Below are 24,931 nucleotides of genomic sequence, written 5' to 3' on the forward strand. Positions count from 1 at the left end.
TCCATGTTAAAAATATATCTTAAAGTCACGGGGAATGAAAATCACTTAGCTGTACGTGTCAATTCATTATAAGCATGATTGCTATAAGCGTTTTTACTGTATGTAGCACTTTTTATATGAGAGTGAAATAAATGTACCAGATATTGGTACATATGATTGATCCATAATTTGGTAGAAAGATGGCTAACTATTTACTATCTGTGGATATTACAAGCATCTGACTTTAGAAAGTTCAACTCAAGACTGAAGATCAACTAGAAACTAGTAATTTAATTGACATCTCTACCTAGAGTTACCCTTCCTTCTACTCAAATGCCTTTCTATCAATGTCTGAAGTCCTAGTTATGGCTAAATGGATGTTTTTTTAAATCTTGTATATAACGTACATGTGTATTTTTATAGCAGTTGATTTAAGTTTAAGAGTTAACTTCCCATGAAATTTGAAATCTTTTTACACAATTCATTTAAGAAAATGAAAATATGTTTTATAGGCTGAAGTGACAAATAGGTCCAATGGGCTGGGTGTAATGTAAATCTATTTCTATTGTAACTACTATTGTTTTTGTATATATACACGTCACTATAATAAAATATTTACTTACTTACTCATGCAAATTATGAGACACCTAACAGAAGTGTTTGCAAGTGTGGCAGTTACACGAATTCAATAGAGCACCTGACTAGAGATATAAGGGGCCCGGGTTTGAATCCCAGTCTGGTCCATCACATTTTTCTCCTCTTCAGTTACATTTCGTGCTGTGTCATGCCCTGGAAGTGACAGGTGAAAGACCTGCCAGGGAAGAGCCTATGTTGGTGTCTTCAGGGGCCAAAGACCTTAAGAAGGGAGGAATGTGGCGGTCAGATAGATTCGATTGCTGGTGGCCAGATAGCTCAGTTTGTAGAGCACCTGACTGGAGACTCAGGGGGGGGGGGGGGCCCAGGTTTGAATCCTAGTCTGGTCTGTCATGTTTTTTTTTTCTCCTGTTACACAAGTGAAAGGAACAACTTTGGCTAGTTTGAATGCTCAACCACTTCAAATGGTAACATTTTAATACTGCAAAGCTGTTCATCGTCATTTAAATGGTACTCTATTTGTGGAAGTCAGACAGGTATGATGTGGTCCGATATTATTCGTAGAGCACTTATCCATAGTTCAGGGACCCTTGGTTTGTATCCTGGTTTGATCTGTCTCGTTTTCTTTCTTCCTGTTACATTCTGTGCAATGACCAGATGTGACAGGTGAAAAACAAGCTAGGGATGAACCAGGGTTGGTGTTTTTTAAAGGAAACAGACATTTAAGGAGGATGGAATGTTGATTGGCCAGATGGCTCTAAAATATTACTAGAGGTACCTATTTCAAGTTCACAGCCCAACTTTGCAAAAGAACTTTAATTATGACAAAGACCAAAATGTAATTTTGCTAATAACTCTCTTTAATACAATCATTTACAAATGATTTTAATCCTTTAAAAAAGAATTTAGAAAAAAAATATTTTAATGCAAGCAATTTTTAAAAGAATAATTAATTTTACATGATAATACAATCAAGTCAAATTTTTGTTGTAAGTTCTTTTGTAAAACAGGCCCCAGGAGACCTTCATTAGACCTTGGTTTGAATCCTTGTCTGGTCGGTCACATTTTCTTCCTTCCTGTTACAATTTCATGTAACATTTTTCATGATTGATTACTTATTATATATCCAAAGCTATAATGGACTCAATTCTTATAAATTAAATTGTACAGCAATTTTATTATACAGTTAACAGACAGACAAACAGCTATTAATACAGTTTTTGACAATTTTTTAACGACAAATTACTACCCAAATAACCTGAAATAAATTTCAAATCTTTTTAAGAAACAATAACACTATATCTGCAATAAACTTTATATAAAATATAGATTCATTTTTTAGGAAAGTAAAATCATACAACACAAATGCAATGTTTGTACAGGGTACAAGACAGTATCAATTCTGATCTACTTTCAATGACACGGTCCTTGAATGATTCATGAAATGATAAAATGAATGACCATCAGTATCTGTATTTTGTTGAGTAGTCTTTGGGTGATATCACCAGACCTCTTCCCTTTCTTGCTCCTCTAAATACCGTTTCCACAATGTCAATGAATTCCTGCACATCCTCCATTGACCAGTTTATTTTATTGTTGTTACCAGTTCCCAAGTCTATCATGATGTGTTTGTTTCTATAGAAAAACATTATGGTGCAAGGGTCATACAATTCATACATTTTGTTGAAGTCTGGTACTTCTGAAATATCCACTAAGTAAACCACAGCAAAGTTTTTCATTTTTTCAGCACACTTGTACAGAGTTTCATCCATCACCATACAAGACGGGTCCCAATCGTGTCCAAATCTTATCACCACTACGCGATCCTCCTCTGCTAATATGGCCTGGTCGACCTGCCAGCCATTGTGAAGATGTTGAAGCATGTAAGACATGATGACCTTTTGAAAAATAAATAGAAATAATATCAAAATACCTTTCATGCTAACGAGAATAAATTCAATAATAATACATACAGTAGGGCTGGGACGATACAACTTTTTCTATATCGATACGTATCACGATATTTGAGCTACCATACGATATGTATCCTGATATGTTGAATTTGTTATAAAATGTTTTTTGTATTAAAATGAACGAAACATTTCTTAACAAATAAGAATAACTTATTAAAAGAAGTTGTATATCTGTTGTAAAACAAAATAATTTTACACAAGTGGTATTAATTACTATGTATCTCATATTTATACTTAGCATATTTTATATATTTAGCCCAAAATGTTAAGTAAACAAAGAAAAACATGTCAGAATTTTCTGACGATATTTCCTCATACGCATCGATATGCGTATCATCCTCGCACTGAATCGATATCTCGTCCCAGTCCTACATACAGGACCGACATAGATACAATCTCAAGGCTACAATAGTCTAAGTTCTAAACTTAAAGTGAAATAAAATGATCGATGTTCGCCTTATCATACATGTATGTGAGTTTGTTTTCATTTAGGCCCTATAAATAACTATTATAATAAACAAAAGCAAAGTCGATAACGACTTGTGACTTGCATCAGGAATATTGAGAAACGTTCAACAAACTTCCAAATAAATACGAAAGATTATGGAGTACAAAGAGAAAAAGAGTATTGTTTTCATATATTAAATGAAAATTTACGTCAAAACACATCATAACTGTTATAAAATAAACAATAAAACACTTACAGTAACAGTATGTTATTTCCAGGCGATTAAAACGCCACCTACCAATCATCTAATCATATAAGTAAGTCGTCCTTTGCATTATTCGAATCATGGACACAAAAAAAAAAAAAGAAAGAAAGAAAAATTTAAAAAATGTAAATGTTGTCCCAGTGTCAGTTTATACCAGAAAAATGACTTATGAATTAAGCACAAGTATAAAAATATATACAGTAGTTGAAGGTTATGTTTAAACAGCTAAAAACACGGAGTATGCAAAATTTGTACTGATTTGGCATGCGGCAGTTTTCAATAGATCTGTTTACCAGTTTCAAAATAGTCACAAAATTATTATGGTAGAATTTATTTGGAATCAAGTTGTATTGTATTCGAGGGTGCAAAACAACATATATCTGTTGTAAAACAAAATAATTTTACACAAGTGGTATTAATACCTGTAGTTCTTGTATATATTTTACCTTAAATTCTTTATGTTTCAGTCATATTCATTCATATTATGTATGACAACAAATACAAGTACAACGTGTAGCAATTCAAAAGCTCACCGAATTAATATTTTACGATTGCAAAGTAGACCTAAATGTTTTTTTTTTCTTTAAATCAACTGATATAAATTTACTTGCGTTTGGAAAATCAATATACAGAGCAACAAACCAATCATTAAAATCCGTTTCCTGCTTTAATACTGTTTAAAATTCTTATACATTATTTATCATGTTTACAAAGTATTCAGTTTTATTTATTGTATTTTTATTTCCTTTTAAAGTGCGTCAAGCAATATTTTGTAAACTCAATAAATGATTAAATAATCCCCTATTCTCCATTTATAGAACCTTTTTATTTTAAAATTCAATGCACTACACTAGATGTACAGTGTAGATATACTCAGTAACCTCTTCCTTTATTAAAAAAAATGGCTGACTTTATCTGACATTGAGGCTAGGTCCAATTAAAACTGTTTTCACGTGATTTATTAGTTTTTCGATTACATAACATGATAAACTTTACCTTCTTTGCACTTTGATGTAAACCGTTGTCAAGATTCTGCTGAATAAACTAACAAAGAGAGAACAAAGCTCCGTTAGAACCACGGATCGTTGGTAGATGTGTAAACCAATCCAATTTTTAGTAACTTTTATTGCATTTTAAAGTTCTCTTTAACGGAGTGATAAAAAAGGAATACATATTTTATTAGTTGCATACATGTATATATGTCGAGAGTATCCAGTATATATTTTTTATCAAGATATTTAAACATGTCAAATACAGTAATTTTTTTGCTCTCATACATAATTCTCAATGAAAAATCTCAATAAAAACTATATTCTTATAACGGTAATGACTGATGACGATGATATATAATTTGAACGTAACAATTCATGGAGAGCGCATTTCTATGCATCTTCTCCAAAGCAGAGAGAGAGAGAGAGAGAGAGAGAGAGAGAGAGAGAGAGATGTCAAATAAATACATGTACATCCCAGTCAGAAAAATTTCCAACCCCAAAATTTCTTGACACGCCAAAAAAAAAAAAAGAAAAAAAAAAGAAAAAAAAAAGGCTAAATTCCCTTTCCAAACGTATCAAACCCAGAAAATTTCTTGACAACAACAACAACAACAACAACAACAACAACAACAACAACAAAAAATCATTTTCCAAACGAGAACCGTGGTGGTGATGGTGGGGTCCACGTTTTCTAGGGGAAAGGGGTTTCCAAAGTCATTTCTTATTTGCTTCTGTATATACTTTTAATTACTCTGCAAATTCCAGGGGGACCCCCACGACCCCCCCCCCCCCATTCTAGATCCGTGCATACAAGGGTAAATTCATAATTTAAAGACGATAATGACTGAAAATGAAATACAAGTAAAAAGAAGAAAACAAGTATCTGAAATAAGATTTCTTTGGAATATTCTTTTTTATTTTTTCCCTTGATATTTACAAAGCTTCAAGAAAACATAAAAGATGACCACAAGCGAATAGATTTTTTATATCGATGAAATGTGTTTTAATTCTTAAATATAATTTGTGTGTATTTATTTTCTTGTAATTTGTTACATCCTTATATTTTAATTTGGTACATTATAAAATTGTGTTTTCCCTATTTTAGTATTACATGTATAATGCATAAAATTACTAGTAAAAAGCAGAACCATGCTTTCAATTTACAAAACATTAAAGATTTATGTGTAAATAAAGAGCCATTTAACGAATATGTTAAAAATGTCCTTCGGTGCTATTTTTCTAAATGTAAGACTTAAAAGGAAGTTGTTACTTGCCCGTTCATATTTAAATTGCCTTGTAAACCAAGATAAAAAAATCAAATATTTTAACACGACTAATTTACCTGCCAGGGTCTTTTGGATAGTGTTGGAAATCGACATAGTGTATTTCTTTCAACATTCTATTGAAAATGTAATATATATATATTATACTGTAGACTCACTGATTGCTTTAAAAACTTAGGGACTTTTTCTTCTCTCTTCCCTGTCTAAAATTAATGAGGACATTTTTTTCCCTTTATGGCATATCAAATTTCCAAGTCTTTCCAAAGCTAAATACGTTGTGAAGATTCTTTTACATCAAAACGAGAGAGAGAGAGAGAGAGAGAGAGAGAGAGAGAGAGAGAGAGAGTTTGAGATGGTTTTATTCTTTTCCCCCTGAATCCATGGGTAATAATTTTGTTTTTACAATCTTATATATACTTCAGTATATTCGTAGATCTATTAGTTAGCGTCATCTTCTTTGGATCAAATGCAACTTATAAGTAATATATTCACCAAAATGGAAATAGCAAGATTAAGAAATTAAATACATATGTAATTAAAGAAATTTATAATTGGACATTATATTGAAAAATATTATTAATCTCTGTAGATTGAAGAAATACCCATCCTACCACATTTCTACCGGAAAATATATAAATTTTAAAAGGTTCATATATGGCCGCGTAGTTCACTATCACCTTCGAGCATCGACTGAAGAGTAGATGGAGCGATAATATGATAGAACGATAAAGATGAAGTGATGGCGCGACAACGATGACGCGACAGTGCTATGTAGATGGTGCCAAAGTGTGATGGGGCGAAAGAGAACATCACTTCATCGTACCATCGCAACATCGCTATCGTGTCATAGCGCTATCGTTCCAACTAGCTGCCTTTGTACCACCGTCATCGCGCCATCGCCATCGCACCATGGCATCATCGTCATCGCAGCAAGGCGTTATTGCATTATCACGTCATCGACCCAAACCTCGATAGTGCGATGTTGCGATAGTGAGCTACATGGCCATATCCAGATTCTAGGTTCATGTTTTCTGAAATATTTTTAGCTTATACATACATACGCAAACATAACTGAACAGTGGTCCGTATGTTTGTTTTTCTCTCTTTCTGTCATCTTTCTCATATTTTTGATATCTCCTAAACTACTTGACCAATTTTCAATCCCATTTGTAATAAAATATCTGTAAAAATTGATTTAAAAGATTTGGTAAAATGAAAAAGCATGCCCTCTCAAGAAGGAAAAAAAATACAAATAAAAAAATCGTTAACGTCAAGGATGAAGGGACCAAATTGGGTCAGAATGAGAACTTTTATTTTTAGAAATACTAGTACACATGTACTTCAATAAAGGTGTCTCTATTTAATATATGCTCATGCAGCAGATATTCAACCTTGTTTTCTTTTCACGATCACTTCCTTTAATTTTTTTATTTTTACATGTATATCTATAGTATTCCCAGAAAATATTGGTATTTTTGTGATATCATTTAAAATATTGTATAAGTAAAATAAACACAACTTAATGCTTAATTTTTACCAAAAGACAATACCTCCTATTTTCTTAAGATTTATACAGTTTTCATGAATTAACTTTTTTTTCTTGTCCGCTTTTGTTCTGAGTGTCCATTTTGAAAGCCTAATTTAGATGTGTATTATATAATTAAGGGATTGTAAAACCCGGTGATATTTCTGAAACACTGAGTATTCCACTAAATACACACGTGTTGCGTGTTATAAAATACTGAAAAAGGGGAACAAATTTAGCAAAGGGAAAAACTGTTAAATGTAGGAAACTAACATGTATGGATCAAAGAAGGCTTGGGTATCTGCTCTATAATAACATATGACAGATTGTAGAGGAGTTGGATTACTTAAAGTTGGTAGGCCTATCAGATACTTCTCTTCGCTAAACTTTCAATTCGCTATTGTCTGGACTGTGTCCTACTAGTTTTGGCTTTTGTAATTGATTAAAGTTTGTTTACCTGAAGAAAATCACGTACAACTGACAAAAATCTCTTCCTGGATATCAGACATTGCTTGTTTCTGCAACAATCAGACCGTGAAGCTTCAATTAGGGACATACACAATTCGTGAATAAAGACCATCGCTTGGATCCGAATGACATACAAAATAATATGTCAGTCGAATTCAAGAGATCTGAAGGTTTGTGATATGACACTGGTATTTTTGAAAGGAATTTAAAACTCTCCAAGTGATGTTTTTATCGTTTTGCATTGCACGCTTTCTAGGTTCCCCACGCCGTTTTTGATTTTATCAATATAAAGAGTGAAAAATTAAATTTTCTTGGAAAAAACCCTATTTATTCATATTTCTGTTGAATTGCTTCTGTGACATCTGATGTCATCCCGTCAGTTTTATAGAAATTAAAGTTTCAAGTTTATTGAAACAGTTTGATTCCTGTTGGTATTTTCCAAGGCCTATTCATATTTAACATTTGCCATTTAACGTATAAAATGATGTGAGGTTAAAAAAAAATCATAAAATACCAATGTCATTCCGATGAACACATTCCACTCAGCTTTCCATTTAAAAGAGAGAAAAATCCCGTTCCCTTTCCATTAAACTCTTTATTGGATATTAATCGAAGTTCGTTAGTTTAATGTCCATTAACATTTCGGAAAGTACTTTACTCATGTTTCAGGATGTGTCGTATATAAAACCTTTAATTTACTGTATCTATTATTTTTACTGTTCAGAGATTTCCAAAGTATGATTGATGTGGGACTGAACATGTTTGGTTTAAAAAAATTCCCATCAAATAGGATAATAAAGATTTATGCTAAGCCTTTCAAAGGAAAACGAAATCCTGTACTGACAATTATAGCTGGTAAATTTTACATAGACAGAAGTCCAGAAAGGTTAGACCATGCATTCTTTTATTAGAAATAAAAAGGGAAAAAGTTGATGTAGTTGAAATTGAAGTTGGTTTGCCAACTAAACCAAGCTTTCCGTTATAATGTCTAAGAAAAGGGGGGGGGGGGGCAAAAGTCAAAAGAACAGAATAATATGATGATATTTATCTGGTTACACTACGGAATTCCATAAACGACAGCCATCTGCTTACTGCCAACTGCTCACTGCTTACTACCCAACTGCTCACTGCTTACTGCCAAGTGCTGATTACCTATACCAACTGCTTAAAACTACTGCCAACTGTTCACTGCCTCTGCTTAAAGATGATATTGACTATTGTGCTAACTTAATTGGCATTGTGTAGGAATGCAACAATATATTACAACATAGAGAAAAAGAGGACATATCCATGAATCTTCACACGGTGAAGTGGGGGGTGGGGGGGTGGGGGTGGGGGTACAACATGTATTTCCTCTTAGAAACAAAACAGAAAAAAGTCCAAAATTTCCTGGAAAGCAATCTAACCTAAAAGCTACTTTTTTTTAGCGGGGGATACACTAGTTTTTCCGATAAAAATATGGGGAAAAAATCCATCTTCAAATTTTCTACCTCCGTAGGAAAAGGCCATTCAGAAGGGATGCGGGATCATATACGATAAACTCTTACCAGGGTCCTGGGTAATACTAACCGATAATTTTAATCATATCATAGAGGTGACTCTACAAGAAATTATAAACACTTTTGATAAAAGTAAGTTGTCTCGTGATGAAAGTTTTATCTTCCAATACTCTGTCGTACAAAACAAGTCATTTTACACTATGCATAAAATATTTCTGATTTTTCATGTGCATGTATAGCTCTATGGCGTGTAAAACGTTGCATTTTATTATACTTTTTTGTAAGCGTCTTTCTTTACTCCTCACTAAGATATAAACAGTAGTGAAGGAGAAATTTCAAGAGTATTGTGCTACAATATATTCGAGAAGTGGTGTAAATCAGATGTGGATACTTAAAAATTCCAAGGAAACTTTTTGAAAATTTGAAATCACAAGATTTTACCACAATCAACAGCTTAAAAACTTACGACTTTTCAACTTTATACACAACCATTCCCCACGATAAATTAAAGTCCAGGCTTTTTGATATCATTGACAGCTGCTTTTTCAATAAAAATGGAACTCGTAAATTTACTTACCTTGTTATTAGTCATTTGCAAAATTATTTTGTTAACAAACATTCTGATTGTACACACAATACTTTGAAGTTGACATTAAAAAATGCTTGAGTTTCTGATTGACAATATCTATGTGGTTTTTGGAAACCAGGTCTTCCAACAATCTAATGGAATTCCCATAGGTACCAATTGCGCCTCGTAATTAGCAGACCTTTTTTGTATTCATATGAAGCAGAATTTGTCCAAAATCTTATACGTGAAAAGAAGAAAACACTTGCTGTGGCCTTCAACTCGACATTTAGATATATCGACGACGTATTGTTAATTAACAATGGTTATTTCCATTCTTATGTCGAAACGATATATCCTGGTGAGCTTGAGATAAAAGATACCACAGAGTTTGACACATCTGTTTCATATTTAGATATTTTACTTGAAAAAAGACGTTAATGGTAATCTAACAACCAAGCTTTATGATAAGGGTGATGACTTTAACTTTTCAATCGTCAACTTCCCTTACTTATGCAGCAGTATACCTTCATCACCTGCATACGGAGTTTATATCTCTCAGTTGATTCGATTCGCAAGAGCATGCTCTACGTATGTACAATTTCTAAAACGAGGTAATTATTGACAAACAAGTTGATGAAACAAGAATATCAGCAGTCTCGTTTAAATTCATCATTTCGTAAGTTCTATGGTCGATACAATGACCTTGTCAGCAAATACAATTTATCATTGAGTCAAATGCTGACTGACGTTTTTCATACTAATTGTTAGGCCATTATTTACATACTGAATTGTCGACGGATTTTTTTCCCGTTATTTCTCGATCATGACAAGGAGCACACAGCGGGTGTGACCGGTCGGCAGGGGATGCTCACTCCTCCATGGCAACTGATACCACCTCTGATGTTTTGGAGGTTCGTGTTTGCTTTTCTCCTATTTTGTATTGTTTAATGGACTTTTGAGCTTGAATACTGTTCGTTATCTCCATATATTTCATTCATTGAATTTATTATTCTTATTCTAAATCAAATCATTCCTATTTGATAAAATGTGATTGCCTATTCAACAAGTTGTTATTTCTATTCGAAAAAAAATGTGATTCCTATTCCATAATTTGCCATTTCTATTCGATAACTAGCTGCAATAATGTAGCCCTCTCCGATTTTTGTTTTTTTTTTTTTTTGGGGGGGGGGGGGGGGCTACAACTCCTTAGGATCTCCGTAATGGTGCAAGTGCGGGAGTGATTCACTACCGCACAGATTTCGGCTCAAATTATCAGTAAGTGGGTATTTTATTAACATATCTTACCTGAACTCATAAAATGTAGTTATGCAGAACATGAATTGATCCAAAAATATACAGAACAATCCGTATATCGGTTATTTTTCGTGTATGTCAATATCACAACTTGAATTTATCCGCCATGTTTACTGACCTTGATCGATTTTATTTTGGGACAACCAATGAGAATTCGGGATCTACGGGAGCGGATCTGTATGGATTTCCCTTATTTTAAGCATAAATATCACTGTATATGAAAAAAATATCACATGGAATGCTTTTATTTATCGATATTTATGATATCATACAACACAAACTTTTATCGACACCGACAATTTACATTATCAAGTGATTCTAAATTTCAAGCACAATTCTCATTACATCACGCGAGAACTGTCATGGCTGCTGAGGAGAACGACTGGAAACACGGAGATTTATTTTACTTGGTTTTCGCGTATAAAGGGGTATGATGTCGATAGTGAATAAAAATTCCGTCTTATTGGAAGTAAGTTGAATGCAAAAACAATTTATTTTGCCTGCAGTCGCCCGTATCTAAAAATATGTTTGCACCATTACCGAGATGCAGTGGAATTGTAGCCCTCTCCTGAAAATATCAGATTAAAAAATCGGAGAGGGCTACATTATTGCAGCTATTCGATAACTTGTTATTCCTATTGGAATATCTATGATTCCTATTCCAAAATATATCATTCATATTCGAAAACATGTGTTTCCTATTCGATGACATGTCATTTCCTATTCGAAAACATGTGATTCCTATTCGAAAATCTTGTTATTCTTATTCGATAATTCTATCATTCCTATGCGATGTTTTCAATAGGAATAACAAAATTAACGAATATAAATCATTTAATTATCGAATAAGAATGACAAAAGTATCGAATAGGAATAACAAATTATCGAATAGGAATCACATTTTTTTCGAATAGGAATCACATGTTTTCGATAAGGAATTGCAACTTATCGAATAGGAATCACATTTTATGGAATACGAATGATAGGTTTTAGAATGAAAATAACAAAATTTATGAATAGGAATAACAAAAAGGCATACATGTAATAATGCAACGTGTCAGTTTAATTTAATGACTAATGCTATGGAGAGAGAGAGGGTTACATGCGATAATCTCTAATAGGGTCCAGGTTGATATAGCCATTTACATAACACTTATGAAAGTTAAGAAATAATTTTGTACATAGTAAATTTTCTTTTGATTTATAGTGGTATTTGCAAAAGAAATCGCAAAAAGATATCAAGATATACCTTTACCCTAGATAAAAGAGTTTTTTGATTTTCTATAGTATTTCTATAATTTGAATAGTTTTATCGGTTAATACTATCCAGAACCCTCATAAGATAAATCGTAATCGTATATGACATCCTCTTCTTATGAATGGTCTTCCCTACAGAAAAAGAAAATTTCCCCTTTTTTCTGACGGTATCTTAGTGGTTACCTCTCCCCCATTAAAACTGCCTTTAGGTTATTTTGTTTGAAAGAAAATACTCCATCCTCCTTCCTCCCAGAATAAAAAATTCATAGATCCGACTCTTTCTGATTGTTATAGATTATTGTTGCTCTGTTAGGGTTAATTCAAGCATATCATTTCTATAGGCCTTGTGTCAATGACAGGTGTCTATCGTATATCATGGAATTCCATAAGTAGGTCACTTTTTCTTAATGACTACATATTTGTTTTTAGGGGAAAGAAAAAATTTAAAGCACTATTTTTAAATATAAAAATGAAAAGAAAAAGATTTAAAGCTAGGAATAGTCAAGTCGGTATACAATTTCATGACCCCCCCCCCCCCCAAAAAAAAACAACAACAAACAAACAAACAAAAAAAAACATAAACACCAACTGAGTAAACAGACATTGTTAGATGAAAATAGCAGTAGACACACAGTGTGCTTGGCGATCAGTGCTTGGTATTTCAGACAATAAAGACTTACAAAAACCATCGTCTCCAGAAGCTATGCTATCTCCAGTACACTGCTATAGAAGACTTTGACGTCATGTTTTTTGTCTTATAACGAAAAACAAGCCCGAGAGAGAGAGAGAGAGAGAGAGTTTAAATGAATATGACTAAATTTTCTTACCCCCCCCCCCCAAAAAAACCCCTTGTGAAATCAAATACATGTACTATTGTACTTAAGCACTTCTATGTGAAAATATTTGGAAGATAATAAACTGTAAATGCTATTCTGCTCTGATATAAAATAAACAGAAAACAATAGAAAGGTACATAAAGACCCTTGACATTTGACACTAATATGAAAGATATACATTTTTCCAGGTTTAATGACTTTTGAATTTAGTGGTTCAAGTGTAGATCCATATTTTTTCCCTTCCCGGGCTGATTTCTACATATCGACTATTCATGAAAACGAAGAAAACATTTTTCAGCTGACTGTTGCTTATGTTGTTCATCGGGAAATGTAAGATGCAAAGTTTAATAGGGGCTTGGTTTATATATCATCTTCATTTCTAAATTAGTATCGTTAGTGCTCTATTATACATGTCTGAAAAAAAATAAAAACCGAAAATTTACGGCTATTAATCATTGTTTATTCTTTGTACTTTTCAAAAATGTACATAAGGTATTTTTTTTAAAACTACAAATATAAGCGTTTGTTTTTATTTTTTAATATTCAGACATATACATGTAACAAAACAACAAGGGTTAAAAACTTGCGCACAATGAAACCGAGTCACTGTATGATTTATTGGTTAAAAAAAAAAATTCTATCACTTTTTAGAACGTTTTGTTACATGAACATAGCGGGTTGACGTTTAATCTTGTTAGTACAACTAAATTTATTTGAGGAAAGAACAACTATACAGCCAGTCATCCCTTTTTCCTCCATAATATCCACATTCCATGTAAGATTTAAGGGAACGAGACACTGTATAGTTGTCATTCCTCCTCTTAAGGGGGGGGGGGTGTCACAATGAATTCGTCGGGGGAGGAGATTAATACATGAGGGGTTTCACTCTCTGCCAACTGCTTTTTGGCACTGACAACTGCTCACTACTATTGATTGCCTGTTGTGTTATCCTTAATTTGTTTGCTTTAATCAACCTTCTTTAAGAAACAGGAATGTTTATACGAGAACGGAGGAGGAGGAAGTATTTCCTCTTAAACAACAAGCTCCCAAACCTAACAATCAAAATAACCCCAAAGTTAATTTTAGGGGAAAGGGTTTCACATTAATTAACACCAAAAAAATGGGAGAAAACAGAAAATTCTAAATCTTTAGGAAAGGCCATTCATAGAGAGATGGAGGGAGTGTAAAGTCTTATTATAGTCCTAGCAGTATTAGCCGATTTTATTTATACATATTTTAGAAAAACTACGGATATTTCGCACATACTATTGTACGGGTGAAATGTGTTTTTATATCTTTAAGCAGTCTCCCCCCACTTCCCCTTTGACTTGCCATAAATCGCGTATTTTCTTCTATATATAAAGAAGTACTTGTGATTTTTGATAAATGTTTTTAATTATATCAATGTAATGGCTTATGTTACCCAGAACCATATTTAGAGATAATTGTAAATACCCCCACTCCTTATGAGTGACCTCCCTTAAACATAGAAGTTTTTTCTATCGTTGCATGTGTTGCATTAGCGTGTAGTATACCCTCTTCCCTGTTCAATCACTCAAACTCGGCTTCCGTATATTTTGCTTGTCAGAAAGTTTTATTGTCAGGAGGCAATACCCTCTCCCCTTTATGGATTTGCATGTTTTAATATACAAACTTTCAGCTCTTAAAAATGTATTTGGGCATGTATCTTAAAGAAAATACAGTTGGCAATGTAAAGAGTAGAAGTAGGGTGTAATATCAGTTGGCATATGGCTGTCGTATAAAGAATCATGCATTCGATATTTCTTTCTAGAGGCACTCTATTATTTAATATGTTAAAGGTTTTACCAAATGCATTTTTGTATTGTTTTTAAAGCTAGGCGTTTTCTTATTGTGAAGTATAGATGCATTAATGTTTCCAAAACTGTTCCTTTCAAACCCGCTTGGACTTGCACTGTTTAAAGTGTTTTACATATGTTGTGCAAAATAAAAATCAACCCGTAACATTTTTTGTTTGTTTGTTTTACGTCCCTCTCGAGAATTTTTCACTCATATGGAGACGCCTGTAACATTTGAAAAAAGCAAATTAAAAAATAATGTGAAAAAGGTGACTTCCACACATGCTTGGTTTGGAGGGATATATTAAATGAAATCTTTATGAGCAACTTAAAATGATACTAATCATTCAGGTTTTGTCAGTAGAGTAATGCTATTTATGCATTTATTTTAACCTTGTTAAAATTTAACAGTATCATTTGTAAAGCAAATTTTTGAAACGTCAAGTGCCTGTGATGAAGTGGCAATCAATAAAGCCCATTAATCAGTTCTTTAATAAATAATATCTTACTTTTCAATTTTAAAATATCAAACATCCTTGTTTTTCATAATCTCTTCCTGAAATTAATAATAAAAAAGATTTATATATATTACCATTCATTACATGTAACAACAAGAGTAGAATTCCCCTTTTCCACCGACAAAAATCATATATTTATTTAATATTTTTATTAGAGGTTGATAATCGTTGTTGCCCAAATACATTTCATTAAAAATCTTCCTTGTATAAACAGAAACGTACAGTTAAATGGTGTTATATGGTTTTTAAAGAAATTTTTCTCTTCTAAGTTATTGGTATTTGAACACAAATATTCTTTTCTCTCAATGTCCTTGTTAACAGGCATTGGGTCTCATTAACGCAGTATCAAGAAAAACAATAACACCAAACATAAGCTTTTTTTCAAATCTTTTGAAACATTCTGGTGCAAACAGAATAATAACTTCTTCCTCAGAGTTCCTTTTGCTATTTATTCGTGAGTAATGGTTGAGTCATACTGATGCACAACATGTAATTTGCAAGCTTAGTATTAAGTACATGTATACGAGTTTTTAATTATGTCTCTCTCCATTCAAGATTTATCACTTAGTGAAGGTTTGTGTGACAGTCAAGAATTCAAGATACTTACCCTAAATTACATACGGGGAGGGGCGGGGGTTAATATAAGTATATTTATTTACTTCATTACAAGCTTTATACAAAAAGACGATTGGTCTGGATTTTAAACTTCTCTGTCACCCACCCCGCCTTTATTCACATCTCTGATTCACCGAACATGAAATTCACAACTTTGGTACTAATTTCATCACACGTTATAAATATGCGGGTAGTCGGTAAGATGGACTGCTGTATCATACTATCTAGTATAATTGAACGATCAGATCAGATCAGACTTAGACTGCTAAATCAGGCGACATGGTTTCTGAGTGGTGGTAGTAGTGTTAATGTGCTGAAGGCTGATGATGAACATATATTTTTTTTTTGCTTATTTGTCCAAAATATAATTTGGTTACATTTAATGGAAATTATGTAAAAAATCAATTCAAATTTGTCTTTTTGACATCTGCTGAGAAACTGATATGGATTTTAAATACCAGAAACTTTATGCTTGCGTGGAAAATTTATTTTTAAAAACAGTAAAAGAACAAATGTATTAATACATGCATTGTTTTGGAAATTTATTTTGAAATATAAAAGAACAATTTATAAACGCGTCTATAAACATACGTGCATGTACTGTCTACTGATTGACACTGGGCACAATCTAACCCGATTAATTATATAGCTGCGTACTACTGATAAAAAAATCAATTTATGTTGTGAAATAGTCTTTAATTTGTACTTTTATATGTTAAAAGGTCATCCGGACCCTTGACTGGTAAATAAAATATCGTATATATATCAAATATTATTAAATAATGCATGTCTGCCCCTGAGTTACTATCGATTATGAACATCCTAATTCATTATTTATAATAAGTACAGTATAAATTTCAAATAAATAAATAAAGATTTCCATATTTTTAACATCTGCACTGCTGTTCAGTGAAATTTTTCTTTCTGCCGAAGCCTATGATAATTAAAGGTCATTTTAGTAAGCTTTATCATTGTGGTATCTGCAGTCACCTGTTCTTCTTCGAATTCAGAAATTTACAAGGGAAAAAATTACTACACCTAACCCCCTTTCAATTCTTCCTAAATGATTTACATTGGAGGTTTCATCACTCACGTGGTACTTTTATTTTACAAAACAAGCACACATCTGCTCTTAACATTTCTAACATTTAGTACAAGTATCTCGAGATTGTGAGAGTCCTCATTCTATAATATGCTTTATCCTGTTTGTGTTAACATATTTTATAGGCAATCAATCGATTTCTAGCCAGACATTTTCTCTCTCATTCTCTTTATAAAACAGTGCAGAGAAATATGTTTTTTTTATACACAAAACGCTCTTCAATTTACAAATAGGGACAATACTTTCATATCAAAGAGAAAACCAGTTTCAAAATGGGGAGGGGGGGGGGGTAAAGTACAAATATCATTTTCATCCACAACTCCAACAAACCCTTTAAAAGGCTTGCAAAAATTATATTACATGACACTTTATGATTCTGTCCTTACATATTTGAGAAACGAAACTACTTTAAATCTCTCGTGGTGAACGTAAATATATCTGTTTTCCTTTTGCTTTTCTTGTGAAAACAGAGAGTAAAACTTAAAAGATTTTACGTAAATCATCAGAACCTACGTCATATGAAGTCATATTTAAGTGAACGAAAATACACAACTATGAATGATAATGTGAATAACATGCAACTATTTTAAAGGAATGCTATGTTGCTAAGAAATCTTCAGTTGTCTACAAAACAGTACAATATCTTGATAATATGTTGTCCTAGTCATATATCTGTAAAAGATGTAATACCTAAATTATGAAATGATGTACATTCATTTTCATAATCATTTGTTAATTATTCATATATATTTTTAATGGTTGGTGTAAAATAATAATAATATTTCCCTAAAATGTTAATTTTTTCAATAAAAATTTACATTTTTGATAAATATTTACAGTGTAAATCTGAAAGTACCCGGTAATCCCAAAACTTTGTAAGTGCAAAAAGGTCAACAGAAGTACATTAAGTATTGAATAAAAAAGTTTCTCTCATTTCTTTTTGGGGAAAGGTATATATTTTAATCATTTTTGGTAAACATTTGGGTATGTTCTTCCTCATATTAAGAATTGAAAACACTGTGACAAAGACTTTTCCGACAAAGGTTCTACCTTAAAACCATTTTTAAAGTACATCTTTTGATATATCTTTTTTTCGTCTTTAATCAAAAAAGATTGTAATTGAACACAGTTAATGTAAAATAAATAACATACGCTGATAACCGAAAAGGGCTCAATCCTGCTAAATGATGAAAAAGTCATTCATTACATGTATAATATCCTGCAAAGGCATGCATGCATATCTACCAATTTTTCTTTTATCAGTAAGTAACTAATAAGTTTAAAATTCTAAATCTTAACATAAATATGTTACAATTTTGATAAATAGATGCGTAATCATTAAATATATATATATATATATATATATATATATATATATATATATATATATATATATATATATATATATATATATATATATATATATATATATATATATATATATATATATAATATCAATGTAGGTGTAAAGGAAGAGTTATTATTTGTTGTTTTATCTTTTGCACACCTTATGTGAAGTTTCAAAAACTTTCTGAAAAAAAACCTAATTTCATATACATATGCATATTTCTTTTTTCAGAAGAAAGCTTATGAAACCTCACATAATGAGTTAAAAAAACAACAACAAATAAAAATTCTTCCTTTTCACCTACATCTCCTTATATCTTGTTCTAACATCCAACAGATAATGTATATGATAATTACTTGTAAAACGCGTCCTACATTTAGACACAATAACATATTAGTCATATGAAAACATACTTCTATTAGTGTCAATTCAGTGCTTGTGAAAAGCTTAAGAAAACTAGAGAGCGACAACTTCCCTCAGATATATACAGGAAATTCCTCTTTAGCCCATTTAATTCTTTGCGTAACTTAAAGACGCAGAATTTTTCTCTGAAAGAGATGGGGCATTTTCTGTTTCGTACTTCACAAAGATATTTCAATCTTTTTTTTCTTTTCTTTCCTATAAAATTCATAAAAAACACCCACCTTCCTCTATTATAAGAGAGATGATGTTGCTTTGTTACAACAAAATACATTGCACGTGTTTCCTTGCACCTATTATATTTGTGATTAACAATGAAATTGACAATGCTGCAATTGAAGGAAAAGCATCACACTTCCTGAAATAACAAACTAAAAAAAAAGTTTAAAAAATTAATAACCCTCAGCTTGAAACAGTCGTGCAGATATTCTGCTTGCACCATCTTGTTTTACACAAAATCCATCTCAACACTCTGTGACAGCTTCTATCTTATTTTTGACTATAACTGATCATTCTTGACAGTAAATACCCGATTCTTTAGACTTCTTTAGAGTTTTTTTTTAATGTTAGTAGTGAGGTACTTATAACTACAGTTATAAGTTGATCATAAAGCATATTCTCTAGACGTCAAAAAAAACGTCAATATACAGTTTCCTATATACACATATCCTGACAATACGGTAGCAGTTCTGAACATGAATTCTAGGAAGCTCTAATGGTGACCTTTGAATGAATGGAAGTATCATTTCCTCGAAACGGTCGTAAAACTGAAATGCACTAAGTATTCGAACTTAAGTATATATACTCTGACCAGAATACGTAGTAAAATCAAATGTACTTATTCAATGGGGATTTCTTATAGTTTGCTTTGCTGCACTTTCATTTTACAAAAGGAAATATAAGGTTCTTTAGAAATTCAATATATGTCCTTATCAATATTGTGTATCCCTGAGAGGCTTTGAAAATCTAAAATTAAATTTTGAGATGAATTAAATACCAGGAAGAAAAATCATTTCTATTGGTTATCGAGGTTTTTTTAAAAAAGTCACGTGATTTTAAAAAGTGCCAAATTCTTAATAACGTCAGCTTTGTTTGTTTAAATAGTGTATTCAGAAGGGGTGTATACCTCGTAAAGAAAAGGTACACATGAACTGAATGGACCCATTTCTATTTATAGTAATGTTCCAGCCAATGAGAACAGCGGAAGCATTCCTATTGATCTCGTTTTATGACAGAGTAATACGAAGTATGTTAGGCCGAGGAAAGCGTGGAGTGTATAAAAACGACACTCAATTACACAAACTCCAGTCACAACATAAACTGTTGAGCTGGTCCAAAGTGGTATTATAGAAAAAAAAATATGGGTATGTGAAAAAAAATTATATGAATTCTTAAGAAAATGTTTTTTTTTTAATTTTCAAAATTTTTAAAATTATGAATGATAAATATAATGAAATAAAAAAAAAAAACATATAACAAAAATAATTACAATTAAAAAAAAATATTTTTTCAGGCTCCGTAACTAGACAATATGATGCTTACGTAATAGCAGACGACACAGAAGAAGACAGACTATTTCTGCAAGAAATGGCGGACAATCTGGAATCGTCAGAGCATAATCTTCGTCTTCATATCAGATCACGTGATGGAGACATCGAAATGGATTACCAAAAGGAATCAGAAATCATTATGAACGGGTAAGTGTATGAATTAAAAAGGAAAATTTACATACTGCTTATTTATATGGAAAATGTGCAATTGATTATTTTCTTCATGTTTTACTTTTTATTTCAGATGTGAAAAAGTAATTGTGGTTTTGACCAAGAAGTTCACAAAAAACGAAATTGCCATGTATCTTCTGAAAGTAGCCGTTTCAAGGTCTCCAGGTAAATAGCTATACATGTTAAAATCAGTATAGATATTTCATTTATTTGCACTGGATATCATTTAATTACAATTTAAATATAAACAAATTGAAATAGATAAATAAAAAAAAATCAAAGTTAACTTCAAAATTGTAATTAACATAATTATTAATTATGTAAATAAATAAATACTATTTTTTAAATTGTGTAACTTCTACAATACATGTACTTATAAATAAATATATAAATAAGTGTTCTATATTATATAAAAATAATGATTCATGTAAATTATAAAGTTGGAAATAAAAGTTTATCATTTTTTGACAGGATTCCAAATGAGACACATAATCCCAATTCACCGAGAAGAATGCATCGCCCCTAGTTGTATTCGATTTTTGACCGCAAATGACTACACCAAAAGTGACCTTAGACCCTGGTTCTGGCCACGCGTGGCCATGTGCTTCAGAAAGCAGGCACGTCCATTTACGTCCATATCGACGCCAAGGAAAGTCAAGAAAAATCTTGCGGACGTTGTCTGTTTACCAGATATAATTATGGACTCTTTTTCTTCTGTCAAAGAAAACAAATGGAGGACTATTTAAACATTTTATTTTTACTTTTAGGATTGTTTTGAAACCAAGTGACCATTGGACTTTTGTTTTACATTTTGCTTTCTAGTCAGGGATTCAATATATATATTTTTAATTTTTTTTATGTTGTTTTCCCAAGTCTTTTTCTAGTCCGTTATGTATCATGAATGGTTGTAAAAAGTGCTACAATCAAATGTTACTGTCTGTGATAGGTCTTGTATGAGAGATTTATTTTCGAGCCATGCAGCCATTGTCTTTCATTTGTTTCTGTACATATGTATATCATATCATAAAGATAAAAATCACACTTTTGTACTTGAAAAGATTAAATATTTATTTATTGATTTTTTTAAGCGATATAAATCAAGAAATTATTAATCAGCTTGTATCATTTGGGAATCTGGGACTTGGGTAATTGATTATCCTACGATTTACAATATTTTTTGAGTGGAATGGCAAATGATACTGCGGAAAAAATTGAAAGCAGCGTTAAATGTCCATTATAAAACACACTGCTTCCCTATTGGACCTTGATGGTATTTGTTATGTATCGACGATTTATCCAGGATGAGGAAATATGTCTAGAAAATGCAAAAACCAATCAGCAGTTATTGTACTGTCGAAGGCACGTCAGCAACGAACCTAATCGCATCCTTATTCACTAATATTCTATTATCGTGGTCTGAAGTTATATTGCCAAAAACGCAGAAAACCATTAATTTTTATTGTACCATCAGCAACACACGCCTTCAACTTTCCCTGTTCTTGATAAATATTAAACTATTGTTTTTATTTTACATACAATAATTGCTTTAAACTTTTTGGGTTTGTTGTCTATCAAGTGATAATTAATCAGAAACGTCATTCCGGTATGTTTTAGGGACAATCACTTTTCATTATTACGGAGTTAATCAAATATAAAAGATTTTACATTCTCTTCTTTACCATTTTTTTTTTGGATAACAATTTCCTTAAAAATACTTCAAGGAAATTCGTTCATTTATGAACTAGTATTTTTTGTCTTTACGATATTGCTTTTGCTTTTGGACATCTATCAAGTTTAAGTAAATTTTCCTAACCTTTAACCTCTACATACTAACGCAGCTATGTTATAAAGCCTCTCGATTGGTTATTCAAACTTGAGATATGACCAACCGGGTGTAGGGTTTTAGAATGAAAACTAAATACGGGGAAGTTTAATTATATTTTTAGAAAGTAGAAATAGGTCAACAAGACAAAACATTGTCAATAATCACATATATTTGAATTTTTAGCCAAAGTTTCATAATGCACAGGAATGTAAACAATGTAAATGAAGATCTTAGGGAAGAAGCTTGATATTCTAGCAATGTGGTAACCTTACAATTGATGCCTTTAATGTATCAGCAGTCCTAAAATTAGCCATTAAACTGATTGACTGATTGATTAGCATTTTGTGCGTTTTTAAGATCTAGATTGACTTTTTGTAAAGTGACTGCTCCTCTAGGTTCCTTAAACTTATTGGTTTTACTCACTATTTTACAAAGATTGCAATTCTGCATAAGCATTAAACAGCACTCTTCGTCCGAGTGTCTAAAAATAACATACATGCTTAAAATGACAGGAAACCTGGCATTTGATTGGATTGATACTATGAATTATAAACATGTAATAACTTTCTTATTTTACGGGAAATACATTGAAATAAAAAGGAATTGTACATAGAAATATTTTTAAAGAATGATTTGTTGGAAGCACAAAAGCCCACACATTATAAACATAAACTGATTTCTAATTGGCTATTAATTAATTGTTCATTATATTTAATCTTTTTTTCCAAGAACAAGAACATAAAAAGAGGATTAAATACTCGCAAGTAAGCGACCTTAAAAAGAGACTGAAGTGATTCATAAGTTCGTGTATCGACAAAACAGTGACTGTCTTATGTTTTAGGTGCTTTAGGGGAGAATTAAATACGAACATTGGAAAGCGGGGTCAATTTAAAAAAAAAAACAGCAGCAACAACAACAAATAATAAACAACGGTCTTGTATGCGAGTTTGACGTTATTTTATTGAAAACATTCACGCACAAGTACTATCCTAATTTTCTAATTGTAAATTGGATCGGACCTCTAAATTCACAAGAAATAAAATTACTAATATTTCTGTAGTATAAAATGTCATCGTTTAGCCTTGACACCGTTTTGAGGTTTAAAATTGAAACATATTCCTTTCAAAAATCTTTTGATCTCTTTGTTACATGCAGATAAGAACCCCTTTTTTCAGATTTCTATGCAAAAATAGGAATTTAAGTACCAGGTGGCAAATAAGAATTGGTGATATTTTACAACTAAGTGTATTATTGCTGGGAATAGAGATTTGGCCTCTGATGTATTTATTGAAGCATAAAGGTCTCTACATTTGTTGTGTTATATTTTTGTGCATTATCCTACTTTTTATTGTCTTATCAACATATATACTGTTATTACTTCCTATATTTTCATTTATATGTTGTATTGCATCTGGGTATTTACATAATTTAAAGCGACTTTTCTGTATGATGGATTTTATTGCTAAAAGTTATATCGACTTAAAAAAAATATTGATTTAAGCATGAGAATTAAAGATATCGATGTAGTAAGCTCCACACACAACAATAATAAAAAAAACTTATTGAAGAAGAAAGGGGTGAGAGGGGCATGTTCAGTTAGATTGTTCCCATTGAATCAAATATCAATTAACATCATTCTAATTAATAAGAAATGAAATATATCTGCAAATTTTGTAATAATTTAATATTTTTTCTTATTGATAAAAATCATCAATCTTTCTTTCAACTAAAAATTATGTGCTTGCGAAGTATGCATAATAAATATTGCTGTGACTGGAATAATGAACGGCAGCTGCCCCCTCACCCTACATTTTTTCAGTGTTCAATTTCATAAAAGTTTGCCACATAGACGTCAACCTCAACAGTCTTGACCCCCCCCCCTTTCAAAAATATAAGAAGTGAATATGATAGAATATATGCCTGTATATCAGATAAAATTTGACTATCAGCGCATCAGATCTAACTTATTACTTAGAATATTGTATAATAATTTGTGCTTCATTGCAGCCAATCTGCATTAGCTTAATCACAAAGTTAAAAGGGGAAAGGGTGGGGGTCAGCCAAATAAAATATATGACTAGGAAAAAAGATTTAGTTATCAAAATGCGAGTATTCTTCTTTATTTTTGGGGTATATTAGCGAATCTATACTATACTCAGGTTTAAAAAAAAAGCTAGAGGAGGTTCATAAAGATACTCTTGACTCTCCTTCTCTTCAAAAGTAGTGATGGGGACAGTAGCCCCCTATGAATACACCTATAATCTAACTGCTGATGTCTTTCCATCCCTTTTTTTCAAAATATTTTTGAATCTGTGCCAAGCTATGACCGTATATGATAACAAATGCATGTACATGGTACAGGAGCTTTCACTGAATCCCGAGTGAAGTAAAGATTCATTAGAATTCCCGCCCCAGCAAAGTTAATTCAATAACAATATTTTCTCACTTCATATATTTATATCGATAAAACTTTATATCTATTTAAACTGATCGACATTTCTATATTGATATGATTAACTATATTGCTTTGATCAATATCTTAAAATCAATATATATTTTTTTAA

General features: G+C 31.7%; 2 protein-coding genes across 3 annotated transcripts in view; one reads left to right on the plus strand and one right to left on the minus strand.

Annotated features, from left to right (window-relative positions):
- Nucleotides 1-1,872: 1,872 nt before the first annotated feature.
- LOC133183620 (thioredoxin-like protein 4A) overlaps nt 1,873-24,931 on the minus strand; it is a 137,697-nt gene continuing 114,638 nt past the window's right edge. The window contains exons 1-2 of one of the 2 annotated variants that reach the window (XM_061318557.1): nt 3,257-3,281; nt 1,873-2,471 (exon numbers count right to left, since the gene is read on the minus strand). In XM_061318557.1, the coding sequence (XP_061174541.1) occupies nt 2,037-2,465 (429 nt within the window). In that variant the 5' untranslated portion in view covers nt 2,466-2,471; nt 3,257-3,281 and the 3' untranslated portion in view covers nt 1,873-2,036. Of the gene's footprint in view, nt 2,472-3,256; nt 3,282-24,931 lie in introns of those variants that run through there. The other variant, XM_061318564.1, reaches the window with a different exon arrangement.
- Nucleotides 20,182-21,545, plus strand: LOC133180945 (myeloid differentiation primary response protein MyD88-like). Its single transcript, XM_061315417.1, has 4 exons — nt 20,182-20,185; nt 20,335-20,518; nt 20,616-20,707; nt 21,014-21,545. Exons 1-4 carry the CDS (start codon nt 20,182-20,184, stop codon nt 21,286-21,288), a joined length of 555 nt encoding a protein of 184 aa, XP_061171401.1. The 3' UTR covers nt 21,289-21,545.

This window comes from Saccostrea echinata, unplaced genomic scaffold (assembly GCF_033153115.1).
Source record: "Saccostrea echinata isolate AGI-Se365-2 ecotype Australia unplaced genomic scaffold, CSIRO_AGI_Sech_v1 ptg000001l, whole genome shotgun sequence".
In the NCBI taxonomy this organism is placed as follows: domain Eukaryota; kingdom Metazoa; phylum Mollusca; class Bivalvia; order Ostreida; family Ostreidae; genus Saccostrea; species Saccostrea echinata.

What these genes read in the sequence shown, in the direction of transcription:
- LOC133180945 (XM_061315417.1), top strand. An exon ending in TCAGAAATCATTATGAACGG is followed by an intron (nt 20,519 to 20,615) that starts GTAAGTGTATGA and finishes TTTTTATTTCAG; the next exon opens with ATGTGAAAAAGTAATTGTGG. An exon ending in AGCCGTTTCAAGGTCTCCAG is followed by an intron (nt 20,708 to 21,013) that starts GTAAATAGCTAT and finishes ATTTTTTGACAG; the next exon opens with GATTCCAAATGAGACACATA.